We start from the raw sequence: 16071 nt of genomic DNA, 5'->3' as shown, positions 1-16071 counted from the left end.
AAAGTAGAGAAACAATAGATATATGATAATTGTGAAGTTATGCATAACATAGACGAGATTCATAACTCAGAGACGGTAGATAGAGTAGGGGTGATCATAAGGGTGTAATATTGTAACCGTCCACTGCCTTGTGCATGATTCAAAGGCAAGCAATATTCCTCCCAGCCTCCAATTGTGCCTCTCCAACTCTCTCCAACTATCCTCGTGGTAATCTTTTCATTCTTGGGAGCTCCTTTCAATCATGAAATCCCTTACATGTGACATTTGAGAATCCTCTTCTAGAACTTTGTGCCATTGCAAAGCACATGAAGCATCGCCGGCCATAGCTACTAGCTCTCCTCTTGTGTTTATTACACACATTGAAAAAACACGTGGATATAAGTGTGTGGAGAGAGAGAGAGAGAGAGAGAGAGAGAGAGAGAGCCCACACCTAGAGGCTAAGTGAAGATGCATATATAAAGCTATGAATGCAGAAGCAGGGCAGTCGTAGACTTTTATTGCTCCCATCTCTCTCTCTCTCTCTCTCTCTCTCACACCTAGAGGCTAAGTGAAGATGCATATACAAAGTTACGAATGCAGACGCAGGGCAGTCGTAGACTTGTATTGCTCCCATCTCTCTCTCTCTCTCTCTCTCTCTCTCTCTCGTGCTCACACCTAGAGGCTAAGTGAAGATGCATATACAAAGGTACGAATGCAGATGCAGGGCAGTCGTAGACTTGTATTGCTCCCATCTATCTCTCTCTCTCTCTCTCTTATATGTGGGTACACCCTGCATAGCATCCTCGAGTTGTCCATGCCTTGAAAACGCATGCATGGAAATTTCGGACTCAAGCATTTGAGTTCTAGAGCTCACCGAGCTCACCGGAGTTTGGAGGGTCAAGGGCTTAGTCGAGCTGGTGTTTGCAACGCTAAAGGTTGAGCACAACATGAATGGTAGGAGTAGCTGACCGAAGTATTAACTTGGAGGAGAGGGGGGATACAAATGGTGAAAAGCAGGAGATGGGCCCAGCAAGATGGAAGGTTGAGGGATGACTCCGCTCCTGCTGATGGCTAACTCATGGTGGCGAAGGGGGGCTGTCAGTGTTCCCTGCAGTTCAAGGCTGGGATTCGGCGAGAGCACCAAAGAGTTCTAGCTGTTCAAGGCTTTGCACTTTAATTGTTTGCCAAGAGAGAGCACACTTTCCGCGCGCGCGCGAGAGAGAGAGAGAGAGAGAGCGCACTTGCCTGCATCGAGAGAGACAGATCTCAACTCTAGGAGGTAGTTCTAGCAAGGCGCACTACAGGGCCACTTTCTCTTAATGGGAAAGATTGGCGCAAGGAATTGTAGGGCCGCTTCCATGCCCTAGCTGGCAAGATTGGCGCAAGGCAGTTTCTTGCATCCATTTTGTGGCGTCAAGCATTTGTAGCCACGTAGTTGCAAGCATTTGCAACAGCTTGTCTTCTCCATTCCCCTCTAAATATAGAGGGGAAAGGAGTATTTCACTACTCTGTGACCCTTGCCCGACGACTCCCCTACTTTGTTTCGCAGCTCCTTTTCCTTCAATGGGTATCTCAAAGATTCGTGCCAATCTTTATGGATTCTATAACGACAGAAAGAGTGCACTTTACATGTGTCGAAACTGCGAAATGAAGGCTACAGTCCAAAAATCCTATGTGCACGATAAGAGGGAGAGAGACGAAAGTAGACCATACTAGTTCTTCATTTATAATGATTGGGCCCCCTACTCATTTGATTTTTTATTTCCTAAAAAGCTTGGTTCATCAAGGCCAATAGGTGCTGTTGGATATTATTCATCTTTTGATGAATCATACCCTACTTTGTTTTGCAACTCCTTTCCCTTCAATGCGCATCGTCAAAGATTCGTGCCAATTCTTGATTTATAATGTTTGGCCAATTCTTGATTTATAATGTTTGGCCCCGTTTTCATTGATTTCCTGAAAGGCTTGGTTTATCACGGACTACATATACATATAGATGAATCAAGCCTCATTGTCAAGGTCTCAGTATTTATGGTGATCTTTCACTAGAATGTAACGTGATGCCCTCGAGCTGCTGGACTTGCAGCCCGAAGGCCTTGGCTTGGCCGTGGATGCCTTGCCCTGCTGGCGGCAGAGCACAAAAAAAGCACAAGCAGTTGCTTGTAGTGCCGCCCATCGGCACCAACAGCCCGCGTCACGTGAACATTCCTGCTCTTTCTGCGGTCATACCACCTACAGGTACGATCCGCTTCTTCATCTTCTGCTTAAATCGTTCTCGGAGACGAGATGTAGAGCACGATAACTGGGACAGGAAGGACTGAATAAGGGCCCCGTGAAAGAGGGGGGGGGGGGGGGTGGTGCTCCTTAAAGGTCCGGAATGGAGGCAGCATTTCTGAGCTGGAAAGGCACTGCCGAGTTTGTACGTGAGCACCATGGGAGAGGGCACAAACGCTTACACTCATGCTCAAAGGGCTCTTTGGAAATTGGTGATCTGTATTGAAATGTAACGTCAACTTGAAAAGAAACTGCAGACACTCACAGTGCATTTTGTTTAGCTGGGCAAACAATAGCATTCACTTCGTTACCACTTGGTATCTTTCCCAAAAGGTGTGGGATGCTTTTAAGGTCATTGATTCACCTGCAGCGATAAACCCGTCTCCTTCCAAAACGTTTAATCTGGAAGTGCTTTTTTAATGCAAGAGATAAGGATGTTGCAAACATGAGAGCAGTAATAGGAAGCATGCTGTCACAAAGTGATGACGTGGCATTCCCGATTGACCCCCCCCCCCCCCAACACACACACACACACATTTTTTGTAAATCTGATTTGATTAATTTACAAGTGGGAAACCTCAAAGCGAGGAAAACCCACCAAAAAGATCAGATACAAGGGGAAGAAAGAACACAACTGTGTTCTGCGATGTAAAATTGCTAAAAGCAAACATAGAAGAGTTGCAAGATTTCGAGGGATATGTCCCCAATGTCAAAGGCAAAATGTAACGATTGCCTCAGCGAAATCTTGAAGGATGTAAAGGGATCCGCCTCATGATGGTGAAACCCACGGAGATTGCAATGGTGCCACAGAAACCACAGCGACCAAAATATGACCCATGCCAAGAAGATGGCAAAATGTTGGAGGGAAGTCGGAAGAATGCCAAAAACCCAGAAACGTTTGTGGAAAACCATCGAGGGAAATCGAAGATTCATACAAGCAGTAACGCATCGAAGGAATGTCCTGGTGCAACGACAATCCCAAATTTGATGTCTGACAGTCTCATCAACAGCGGAGCCTTTGCAGCGCGTCACATTAGCTTCTCTCGTTGTGTCAGCTAGGGTTCCAACCGGAAGAACTCCCAACAAACAACACGAAAGAAACAGACCCTCCTTAAGAGGCAAGCGAGACTTCCAGATCGCAGTGAGAGCTTGTCTCCACCATTGTTCAGATTTGTGCAAAGCCCAGAGCGCATTACAGTGATCAGCCAGCCAAGAGTCTTGCACAAGAGAAGCATAGATATGTCGGGCAGAAATCACATCCATAGGAGTGTCCACTATCCCATAAATTCTAATCCTGCATACGACAACCACCTGTCAACGGTGGAATAGGGAGGAAGTCAGCCAACATATACCATCATGATACTTTGCAAATAAAATTGAACATATGCCATCATGATGTTGGGATTAAAGCCCAAGTGGCCTCTTATGCGGATATGGCCGCCCGCCCGTCTAACTCACTTCCTTCTAACTCTTTGTATATACTAACTTATACTTTGTGAATACTAAGGAATTGGGAGATAACCCTTCTAACAGTTCTCTGCGTACTGTGTACTGTGTAAGCTCACTGTGTATCACTGTGTGTGTGTGAGAGAGTCGACCCACGCTCCGCTCCGCGACTTCAATTGGTATCAGAGCCTTAGTTCAGTGCGGATTTGCGCAATCGCGCGCGCGCGCTTTTCCGGCAGATTCTGGATCCGGAGTTCAAAAATTCTCACTCGGCGTTCCGGGGGCGTTTCCACCAGGTGACTTGGTGTTTTACCCCCCGTTCGAAGCCGTTTATGCCCTCAGAATTTCGTTCTGAGCACTACAGCAGAAGATAGATTTCAGCCGTAAAGAAATCCGTCTTGTGTAGATTGGCAAGCAGGAGGTGGTCGACATCAATATCGGCATCGACATACATCACTCATTAGTCTTCAGAGCATCATCTATAGACCAGGTACACATATATATAATCAGATATATATATTGCAGTCTGCATTGTTACTTCTTGTGCTTGCCAGGTTCCAGGGGAGGTGTGGCCATACGACGGCTTGACACCACTGGCATGTATTGCAGATTGATGTACTGTGATTGTGGGTCTGCTAGTTGTGAGTCACGCTAGCAGACAGACCGCCGCAGCGGTTATAGGACAGTGATTGGTCTATTATAGGATGTATGCTAGTTCTGGGCAGTTTGCTGAGCCATCTGAGAGGGTCGTGTGTGAGGTTTTTTGAAGCCAAGCACTGGGGACTGGGTTACCCAGTGTGAGGTGGATTAGGTTGCTGGAGTTCCTCTCTATACGCATCCTCTTCGACGACTTTTATTCCTTAGGATGTATGACTTTGTGTAGACACTGGATTGCATCTTATGCGTCAGGCCGTTGAGGCATTGTTCAGGGTTCAGTCTTGAGACAGATACAGGTTTTGTCATCGCCCAGAGAGGAGACAGTGTATGCTTACAGGATTTGTCACTGGTCAGCTATTTATGATTGTTTTTTGAGCTATCTTTTGGTTCCCCAGTCTGAGAATGGCTGTGAAGTATGGGTTAGACTTCAACCATAATCTTAAGAAGAGGCTAGAGGAACTGATGCAATTAGATGAACTCAGGCAAAGGGCTATGTTGGAACAAGACCAGAGCTCAGTTTACAGGGGAGACTCTGTCAAAAATTTTCAAAATACTGACAGTTCCTGAGGAGAGGTGTTCAGCTTGTTGATTACAGCTTGTTTACTGTGTACAGAGGCCAGTTTACAGGGGAAACTCTGTCGGATTTTTCTCAGGAGTAAACAGTTTGGCAGATATGGCATCTTCTCAAAGTGAGACTCTTTACAACATAAAGAAGCTGGATGGCACAAACTTTCCATTCTGGAAGAAGCAGATTTGGCAGGTTTTGGTGCAGAAAAAACAAGTGAAGCCACTGAAGCTCAAAGGGGAGAGACCAGAAGGTATGGCTGAAGATGAGTGGGAAGAGCTTGACGAGTTAGCTTGTTCCACAATCATGCTGACACTGGCAGAAAATGTTTACTTCAACGTAGCAGAAGAGACTACAGCGTATGGCGTATGGCAAAAGCTATGTGGTATGTACGAGAAACAAAGTGCTGCTTCTCAGATTTACTGGCTCAAGAAATTGGTGGATTTGAAGATGAAGGAAGGGACAGCCATGTCAAATCATCTGAATGAATTTCACACAATTTTCAGCCAATTAACAGCACAGGAGATAGTCTTTCCAGATTCAGTGAAGGCTATGTTTCTCTTAATCACTTTGCCAGACAGTTGGGATACTTTTCGTACAGTGTTAAGTAATTCTGTCGCGCCAGAAGGTCTTACAAGTGCCAATGTAGAAGGCAGCTTGCTCACAGAGGAAGTGAACAGGAAGAACATTGACAAAGGCAAAGGCAATAGTGCTTTGGTCGTTCGAGGGAGACAACAGTTTAAAGAGAAGGGTAAGAAGACACAAAACCGAAGTAAGTCTCGTGATTCGAAGTCAAAGGATGACATAGAATGCTACCATTGTGGCAAGAAGGGTCACATGAAGCGAGACTGTACGAAGTGGAAACAAGAAAAAGGCAAAACAAAGAGTTCTGAGCAAGATGAAAAGAAGAGTTCAGTGAAGATTGAAGAGGTGAATGTCACAGGATCTGGTTCAGACAGTGATTCTGGTATAGCAGTTGGTGACATCTTCCTTACAAGCAATCTTGATTCTGTTTTCTTGACTGCAGAGGATGGACATGCTATGAGTGATTGGATTATCGACTCAGGGGCATCTTTACATGTTTCTCCGCACAAAGAGTGATTTACATCATATGTGGCTACTAAAGATCATGTCAGACTTGGCAATGAGCAGGTTTGTGACATACTTGGAGTGGGAGATGTGCAGTTGAAGTTTCAGAATGGCTCTTCTTTATGGCTCAAGAATGTCAGACATGTTCCAGCAATCCGAAAGAGCTTGATTAGTACAGGGAAGTTGGATGATGCGGGTTATGTGACAGTTTTTGGGAACAGTGCTTGGAAGATCTCCAAAGGTTCGATGACTGTAGCACATGGCAGCAAGTCAGGAACTCTGTACACTTTACATGTTTCAGAGGTTAAAAACCATGTAATTAATGTGATTGAGCAGCCAAGTGTGTCACTGTGGCATCGTAGGTTGGGACATATGTCAAAAAGAGGAATGGAAATACTTTCTCATTATGGTTATTTGCCTGGCTTTTCATTTCAAGATTTCGAGTTTTGTGAGCATTGTGTTTATGGTAAGCAAACACAGGAACCGCACAGATCAAAGAGGAATCGTAGGGACGAACGGTTAGCTCTTGTACACAGTGATCTATGCGGACCAATGCCTAGTTTGTCACTAGGGGGAGCAGCGTACTTTTGTACTTTTGTACATTCATAGATGACTATTTTCGCAAAGTATGGGTTTACTTCTTGAAGCACAAGGATGAGGTGCTCAAGGTCTTTAAGACATTCTTGCAGTTGGTGGAGAATCAGAGTCGTCAGAAGCTGAAGTGCTTGAGAACTGACAATGGTGGAGAGTACGTTTCCAAAGCTTTTCAAGACTTTTGTGAAGCAAAAGGGATTAAGCGGGAACTTACTGCACCATATAATCCTCCACAGAATGGGGTTGCAGAACGTATGAATAGGACCATACAAGAGAAGGTCAGAAGCATGTTGTCAAATGCTGAGTTGCCTGATGGATTTTGGGCGGAAGCAGTGGCTACAGCAGTCCATTTGATCAACAGGTCTCCTAGTAGGGTTCTGGATAAGAGTGCAGTGGCCGAGATGCTATGGACAGGCAAGGCACCTTCGTATAAGCATCTCAGAGTCTTTGGTTGTGAAGCTTATAGCCATATTCCTAAGGAGTTCAGAAATAAGTTAGAACCAAAGAGCAAGAAGTGTATATTTCTTGGCTACGGAGATTCGGGCGAGATGGGTTACCGCTTTGGGATCCTGAGTCCAGAAAGCTTATTCGTAGCACTGATGTACATTTCAATGAAGCCAAGTTTCACGCTAAGCCAGAGAAGACAGAGGAGATCAGAAGAGTTGTCTTCAGGGAAGATGGACCTAGTGCTAGCACATCAAGACAGCATGGTGAGGCTCAGGAACAGCCTATAGTGGCTAGAGAGGCAGAATTAGTTGTGGTGAGACGTTCTGAGCGTGTCTCCAAACCACCTGATCGTTATGTGCCATCTCTAAATTATGTCATGCTCACAGATTGCGGAGAACCATCTTGTTACAAGGAAGCATTACAAGTGGTTGACTCGAAAAAATGGCAGTTGGCCATGCAGTCAGAGATGACAGCTCTGCATAAAAACCAGACATGGAAGTTGGTTAAATTACCACAGGGCAAAAAGGGTGTACCTTGTAAATGGGTTTACAGGTATAAGATCACCGCTCATGATAGTCAGCCAAAGTACAAAGCAAGGCTTGTTGCCAAGGGCTTTAAGCAAGAACAAGGCATTGACTTTGATGAAGTCTTCTCTCCAGTGGTCAAGATGACTACATTGAGATGCTTTCTTGCATTGGTTGCTATATTGGATTTGGTGTTGTACCAAATGGATGTCAAGACAGCGTTCTTGCATGGTGATTTAGATGTGGAAATTTACATGCAGCAGCCAGAAGGGTTTGTTGAGAAAGGCATGGAACATTTGGTATGCCAGTTGTTAAAGAGTCTTTATGGCTTAAAACAATCACCGAGGGCATGGTACCATAAGTTCCACCAGTTTATGCTTTCTCAAGGCTACAAACGTAGTGAGTTCGATCACTGTCTATATACAAAGAAGGCTAAGGATGGCAGCTGGCTGATCCTTATTTTGTATGTGGATGACATGTTGATTGCTGGCAAACACTTGGAAGAAATTTCAGCTTTGAAGTCAAAGATGGCACAATCGTTTGACATGAAAGACATGGGTGAGGCAAGTCATATACTTGGTATGCGCATTGAGAGAGACAGATCAAAGAAGTTGATTTGGTTATCTCAAACAGAGTATATTGACAAGGTTTTGCAACGTTTCAATATGGAGAAGGGAAAGGCATTGAGTGTTCCATTGCCACCATATGTGAAACTTAGCAAACAAGATTGTCCTGTGTCTGAGGAAGAAAAGGCTGAAATGGATAAGATTCCATATGCGTCTGCAGTGGGTAGTTTGATGTATGCAATGATTGCTACACGTCCGGATATTGCATTTGCAGTGGGAGTGGTTAGCAGATATATGTCAAATCCCGGCAAGAAACATTGGGCGGCAGTGAAAGGTATCATGAGATACTTAAAACATACAAAGAGTATGCGCATATGCTATGGTAGTCAGGATTTGAGTGTCAGAGGATACACTGACTCAGATTATGCAGGAGACTTGGATAAGAGGAGATCTACATCAGGCTATGTCTTTACATTGGCTGGAGGTGCCATATCATGGCGATCTCGATTACAAGATTGTGTTACGCAGTCTACTACAGAAGCTGAGTATGTTGCAGCAAATGAGGCATGCAAAGAAGCTATTTGGCTTGGTAGATTGGTTGCAGACTTGGGAATCAAAGTAGATATGCCAGAGTTATATTGTGATAGTCAAAGTGCTATACAATTGGCAAAGAATCCAGTGTTCCATTCGAAGACTAAGCATATTGATGTCAAATATCACTTCATTAGGGAAGTACTTGAAGACAAGCAGATACAACTGCTGAAGATCCACACCAAGGACAATCCTGCTGATCTACTCACAAAGGGACTTCCAGGAGAGGGCTTTGTGCATTGTCGTGAGTTATTGGGCATTGGATAGATGGCAGCCATGTAAATCTTTGTACATTTATGTTCATAGATTTACAGTTACTTAAAGTGCCACATTGGACTTTAAGTGGGAGGTTGTTGGGATTAAAGCCCAAGTGGCCTCTTATGCGGATATGGCCGCCCGCCCGCCTAACTCACTTCCTTCTAACTCTTTGTATATACTAACTTATACTTTGTGAATACTAAGGAATTGGGAGATAACCCTTCTAACAGTTCTCTGCGTACTGTGTACTGTGTAAGCTCACTGTGTATCACTGTGTGTGTGTGAGAGAGTCGACCAACGCTCCGCTCCGCTACTTCACATGATACTTTGCACAATACGAAGTCGAACATGTAGCGGCCATGTAGACAGTTTCCAATAGTGCAATTTGACATTCGATCGTTGCATCACAATTTGTTGTGTATTAGTTACTTGCCAGCTGATAGGGTATCTTAAGTGCCTGACCACCACGCGGGGATCAAGAATCTCACTAGGCCACAACAGATGATGCCAGTCACAAACATCCAGAGGCAAGAGTTTGGATTTGTGAAAGTTAACCTTAAGGCGTGTTGCCAAATGTATCCAATGCCTGCATAATTTCACGCACATCATCCTGGTTATTGCGGGGCATGAACAATGAATCGTCAGCATAGGCTTGCCCTACGAAGTCTTTGCCAATTGGTAATTTCAGCCCATGAAGAGGACCGAGCTAAGTCAAATGATTTAAATACAGCAACAAGGGGTAAGTGGCAATGGCATACAACAAGGCGCTAAGCGGGCAACCGTGTCTCACAGAGCATCCAAGAGGCCAAGGTTCTGTCAGCTCCCCATCAAGGAGGCCTGAAGATGTACTGTGAGCATACAAGAAGTATACCACATTGACCATCTTAGGACCAAATTCAAGGCCCGGCATCGTGACAGCAATGAAATCCCATTGTATCGTATCGAAAGCCTTTTGAATGTCTACTTGCATCACAAGAACATCCTGTTGGGTATACTTTGCATATTCCATTCCAATCAATACATCTAGCGACTAGGAATAAAGCCATACTGCGCGGAGTGGATACCAGCCATAAGAGGTTCCTTGATACGGTTCACAATGATTTTAGCCAAGATTTTATATATAACCGGCATAAGAGTTATCGGCTGCCAATTCGAGAACCGCTCACAAAGCGCTTGTTTGGGCAATAACTTCACAGACATCGGCAAACATTGCTTCGCCCATGCAATGTTCATCATGTAAAGCAAAGGTTCTTTCAGAGGCTCCCAAAAGGGGAGAAAAAATTCCACAGTGAGCCCGTCCCAATGAGGCGAACGCCATCTACCAAGTGCAATTCATTTTCTGTAAAATCCGCCTCCATGGCCAAAGCATCATGAGGTGGGACAATTGAATGCACTATAGATAACAAAAGTTGACGTGCATTAATAACTTCAGCAGATGCCGCGTGGGGGGGGGGGGGGCGGCGAAAACATTCTTAAAATGTGACACCATGGCATCCGCAAGCTCACGCTTTGAGGTTGTCCAGGCTCCAGGTCGGAACATAACCCGCTTAATAGTTTGAGAAGCCCTTGAATGATGCAAGTGCTTAAAAAACTGTTTCGAGGCACATCCCTTGTCCACAAATGCTCGATGGCGAGCATGAGTCTGCCATTTAACCAATTTTCGTTTATCATTATGTTGCAAACTCACGCGGGCCTGACAAAGGGCTGTCAATTCACTTTCCGACAACGAACGTGTGTCAGCTAAGAGTTGAAGGTGTTGATACATATGTTTGGCGTTCTCAACATCGCCACGTAATTGAAACGTGTACTGCTTACCATAGTCCTGAATTACACTCTGCACTCGTACAACAAAGCGAACCCAAGCAACATTAGGATCAAGATACATTTGAGCAACTAAAGGGGGAATAACATCATAAATCATCTCGTGGAATGCTTCATGTGAAAGATAAGCATTGTTGATGTGCAGCATGCGTTTCTTAGAAAGAGGCTGATCAAATTGTGGTTGCCCATAGCGCAACAACATCACAACAAGAGTATGATCAGATAAAAGCAAAGAATGGTCTATGCGCATTTTGCATACAAACTCATCAAATTGTTGCATGCCAAGGACATACCACCGATCTAACCTTGCACGATATGTAGAAAAAGCATTATGTTGAAATGTGTACCCTGAAACATTAGGATGCAAGAGGGTCCACAAGTCCAACATCTGTGTGCATGCAACAAGATCTCTCCAGGCCTGCAATTCTATGCTCAACATGTGGGAATGTCCTGTGGTGTTATCCGATAAAGCGGGTGCTTTGTTAAAATCACCACAAAGCAGGGCATTGGAAAGCCATGTATAAGAAGATATCTCACGCCACAAAGTAGCTCATTGTTTCGAGTCTGTATACGCATAGACACCACCAAATTCATAAATCTGGCCATTGATCATGCATTGGACCACAATCCAACGACCCTCTGGATCATTATACGGGAGAATAGGTTGCAACTCATGCCTAACCGTAATCAAAACACCCGAAAAACCTGACAAACCAGCATATGCTATCCAGTATCTTGCTAAGTACGAGCATTGCCCAACATATTCATGTTGATTATGCTCTTGCAAAACCACAATGTCTGCCATACATGTATGTACATAGTGCTAGGTTAATCTCCATTTGTCAGGGTTACATAACCCACACACATTATATGAAATGCATTTAACAGAACCATGCATTGAAGAGATATGTACAGAGGCAAAGTAAGGAAGGAACTAAGTTGACGTGCCCATAAGCACATCAACATTAGTAGCCCGTGACTCAACCATAGTATTCTGCATGCCTGTCTCAGAGGCAACAAGGCTTGCAAGTGATTGAGAAGTCCCATGAACCACGACGTCTCTGTAAGAGTGCACCACCTTATTCCATGCATTCGCAAGAGTGCGATTATCATTACAGGGAAGAGGTTTTTGCCCCGCAGATTTCACTTCAGGAGGTACATAATTACGAGAGGAGAGCTGCGAATGCATCTGTCACAAAGTGATGACGTGGCTACGGACAACAGAAACCCTAAAAAAACGTGCAAACCCTAATTTTTGCCACAAACCCTAATTTCCGGAAATCGCGGAGGTTCTTCTTTTTTTTTAATAAAAATTTTGTGGATATTTTTGAGCGACGCAAATCTCAGCTTTTGGCCAGAAAAGCATAATTGCCTTTTGTTGCTCTCATTAAGAGAGAGAGAGAGAGAGAGAGAGAGAGAGAGAGAGAGAGAGAGAGAGAGAGAGAGAGAGAGAGAGAGAGAGAGAGAATTTGCTTTTGCTTTGAGAAACTCTCTGTGAGAGAGGGAAAAGAGCTTTTGCTTTCAGGGCTTTTGATTTTGAAGCTTTTGGGGCTTTGCTTTTGGGCATCCCTTGTAACCTTTAAATTAGTGTTGAGGGCCTCACTTCTCGGAGCATCTGGACGCAGAGTCTGAGAGTGAAACCCTAACCGTTCTCTTGTACTTTGAACTGATGAATACAAAAAGAAATACTGAAAGGGGCGCCAATCTTTGGGGCCAATATCTCTAGCATGGAACTCCGCCCGGCCAGTGCAAATCTATTGTGATCTGTGAATTGTTTTGAAGTGGTTATTTGGTGCTGTCGTGATTGATTCTTGACTTGGAGTGTCCAAGTTTGTTACAATGGTATCAGAGCACGGCGATTTCTCTTCTACGGGAAATCCGATCCCCAATTTTTTTTCCGCGGCACCTATGGCTTCTCGCAAGGATCAGTCGACTCCCTTTGCATCTGGAGATGCGGCAGGGATCACAACGAAGATTTTGACAGAGAGTATGGCCCGCCTCTGCCTACTCAGGCGGAGCAAAGAGAGATGAAGCGTCGTCAATTGATTGGCGATGCAACAAAGATGATGCTCAGTTTTGCGAAGGATCCGAAATTGGCAAAATATATGAGCGAGACTTCTTTTCAGGAAGTGCATGAACAGTGGCAGAAAACCACTACACCCCCACTGAAACCCGCTCTCAAGAAACTTTCTGATCACAAATAGTATGCAGAGAAGGAATTACAAGAGGTGGTTGATGCACGGATTGCTCAGCTTTTTGACGCGCAAAAGAAAGCCAAAAAGCACGGCAAAAAGCAGAAGAAAAGCACTGACTTTCCGGGATATTTGGGTCGTCAATCAACTTTTGATAAGGCAAAGAAATGGAAGAAGCGTGTTCGATTTGAAGGAGTACCCAGTTCTTCTTCTTCTTCTTCTGACAGTTCTTCTAGCTCTTCAGATTCGAGCGAAGAAGACAGAAAAAGTAAAAAGTGAAGCAAGAAACAAAGCTTCGGACAGGGCAAGAAAAAGGCAAAGAAGACTAAATCTCGCCCAGAGACTGACAGTTCTACCGAGGACTCGTCTACAGACAGCTCAGATTCTGATGATGGAAACTTCTATGCGAACAAGAAGAATTTTTACAAAGCCAACCAGTATGACTTTCTCGAAGATAAAAGCAAGAAAGTCCGAGAGTTTAAGGAAGGTGGCCACTCGATCAAGTTTGATACTTTCTCAGGATACTCAGATGCTTCGAAGGCTGTGTCTTTTATACAGCAGTTTGACATCGCTTTCGCGAGAGGACGCTATTGAGAGCACTCCAAGATTCGGAGAGCTACCTCTTACCTTAAGGGGAACGCTCGTACTTGGTGGTCAATGCTTCTTTTAAACAAGACTGCGCCAGTTAAATGGCTAAAATTTAAAAAGCTTTTTATTTCTTCTTGGTTGACGCAAGAATATGAATGAGATATACGAGCTGCTTGGAACCATCTTCGGATGACCAAGAAAGATACAATCAATGCTTATTGTGAAAGATTCTGGAGCTCTTTTCTACCCGCCTCTTCATTCAAGAAGATCTCGTTCAGAGAACAGATTGAGCGGTTCACCTTGGGTCTACCTACGAGATCACTGCTTGGAATAGAAGTCAGCTTCTATTCAGGAGTTGATGAGTCATGCGAAGCGGGGCTTTGCCATTCACTCTGGCAGTCTGACCTACTCTATAGATGAGGCCATGACACAACGAGCCGAACAGACTTCTGGGAATGAAAGTAGAAAGAAAAAGAGCAACCCAAAGAAAAAGGATGCATGACCCAAGCTTACTCCAGAGGAGAGAGCTCGCTTCATCAGAGAGGGGAAGTGCTTTGGATGCGGGGAACATGGACATATCTCCGCGAAGTGCGCTAAAAAGGCCACCTCACGTCGATTGGCCGGCTGCTAAGTGCACGCCGCTCTCAATGAGTGAAAAGAGGCACAAGGGGAGGCTGGAGAAGCCCTTCTTTCTTGGGTTTCTTGTCACTCTTCAAAAACACGATTAGGAATCGACACGCCCAAGAGGTCTTGGGTTACGTGCGACCGCAACAAGCAAAAAATATTCTGTGGTTCTTGTGGTTCCTTTCTTGAGTGATATAGAACACTGCCAAAGCTCTGATACCAATGTAAGGTGCAACGGAATGAATGTTTGAACTTTGCTCAAGATGAGTGCTCCATAATGTGCTCAAGGTTCCTTTTTGTTCTTATGGAAGCGAGAGCCTTCCGTTCTTAATGAGAGAGTGCAATGATCACAACAAAGTGGATGGACACTGTGCGTGCAAGTGTATGAGACTGAGAGATAGAGAGAGAAGAGAATACGACACCAGGAAGTTGTCAAACCCTCCTCTGAAGGCCCCACTCCCTATGGTGAGAGCGTTGTACTTATGATTGCACAAATCTCTACAATGCTTGGACTTGCCGACGATGTCGACGACGATGAGGACGACGACGAGACGGGCTGAAATCTGAAAGTGCTAATGGCTGAAATCTGTGAATCTTTATTTGCTGAATTCTGACTCTATGTCGGTGACGATGTCGATGACGACGACGTGCTGAAAACGCAGATGCTGAAATCTGCGTTTTCCGGGCTAAATCTGCAAACTTCGCGGGATCTGACCGTGTGGCGAGGATCTGCTGCGGGAAGGTGAGATCTGCGAGGTTCTGGACTTGTTCTGCGATGTCTAAGTGTTGAAAACTGAAAACGCTGGTGCTTGTGTTGGTTCCGTCGTGGTAGTTCTGCAAAACGTTGAAATGCCTGGCAGATGCAAAAACACTAGGGCTGAAAATCCGACTTGCGGTGGAAATCTGCTAACGCTAGGGCTGATTTGCTATCTACTGTTGCCGGCAATCTGCAATTGCAAAAACGCTGGCTGATTTGGTGCAAAAACGCTAGGCCTTCTGTTGAGAGAAAACGCCAGAGTTGTCGCAGGGGTTGGTCTTGTTGAGAAGTTGCCTGTTGAGCAAGGTGCTCCTGAAACCGGCCTATTCAATCCAAAAAGGGCGGTAGACTTTACTTTAAACCTTGATTTAGCTTTCACCCATTATTAGTCGTCTATTTTACCTGTACTTTCAAGACACATCAAAGGGGAGAGGGATACAGGCTGCTAGATTGCACCTGTATGAGTAGACGGACACCAGATTGGCCCCTAACTTAGGCGCCCCTTTCGGTATTTCTTTATTATTCAAAAGAGGGAATAAACGCTGTGGTTCCTACAAGCTGCCCCGCACAAACTCGGCTGAATTTCCACTGTTCCAGCCCGATTTCGGCAGCATAACTGTACTAGAACCCTTCACGGTCAGTATTCCCACGCATTGACTGACTTTCCCGACGCATACGGGCACTTTGCAAAACCTGGCGAGAATCTGCAGCACGCTGAATTCTCTGTTTTCAGCCCTGAAAATGCGCCAGATCGCCTGTACAGCGGTCCCCTTGCGTCCCCGAACCTCCTGGGGGTATTAGGGTCCGTTTAGGGCCAAAACCCTAAACCTGCAAAAATACACAGCAGGCTGTAATTCACTGTTTCGGGCTCCGTTTCGCGTGCCGGTCGCATCCCTAGCAAGTCCTCGAGCTCCCGCACCTGTAGGGCTACTTGCCCTTTGAATCGGACGAGATTTCTGGCGTGAAACCTCTCCGAATTCACCTGTACCTGCGGGGGGATTAGCCGCTAGCTAATCCAGTACCTGTGCAAGAGGCTCTTGCCTCGGCAATCGCGCATGAACCCACACAACTGTACATTGGTCAAATGAAGAGCCCACTA

General features: G+C 45.1%; 1 protein-coding gene across 1 annotated transcript in view; it reads left to right on the top strand.

The window, feature by feature from the left end:
- The first annotated feature begins 1969 nt into the window (after positions 1-1969).
- Positions 1970-16071, top strand: part of LOC147419292 (uncharacterized) — a 53189-nt gene continuing 39087 nt past the window's right edge. Inside the window, exon 1 of the mRNA XM_086505514.1 lies at positions 1970-2217. Coding sequence (XP_086361640.1) covers positions 2040-2217 — 178 coding nt within the window. The 5' untranslated portion in view covers positions 1970-2039. The remainder of the gene's footprint in view (positions 2218-16071) is intronic.

The sequence above is a fragment of the Adiantum capillus-veneris genome, chromosome 29 (assembly GCF_014529385.1).
Source record: "Adiantum capillus-veneris isolate H3 chromosome 29, ASM1452938v2, whole genome shotgun sequence".
In the NCBI taxonomy this organism is placed as follows: domain Eukaryota; kingdom Viridiplantae; phylum Streptophyta; class Polypodiopsida; order Polypodiales; family Pteridaceae; genus Adiantum; species Adiantum capillus-veneris.
Note: the sequence above shows the minus strand (reverse complement) of the source record. Positions and strands in the feature narration are given on the sequence as shown.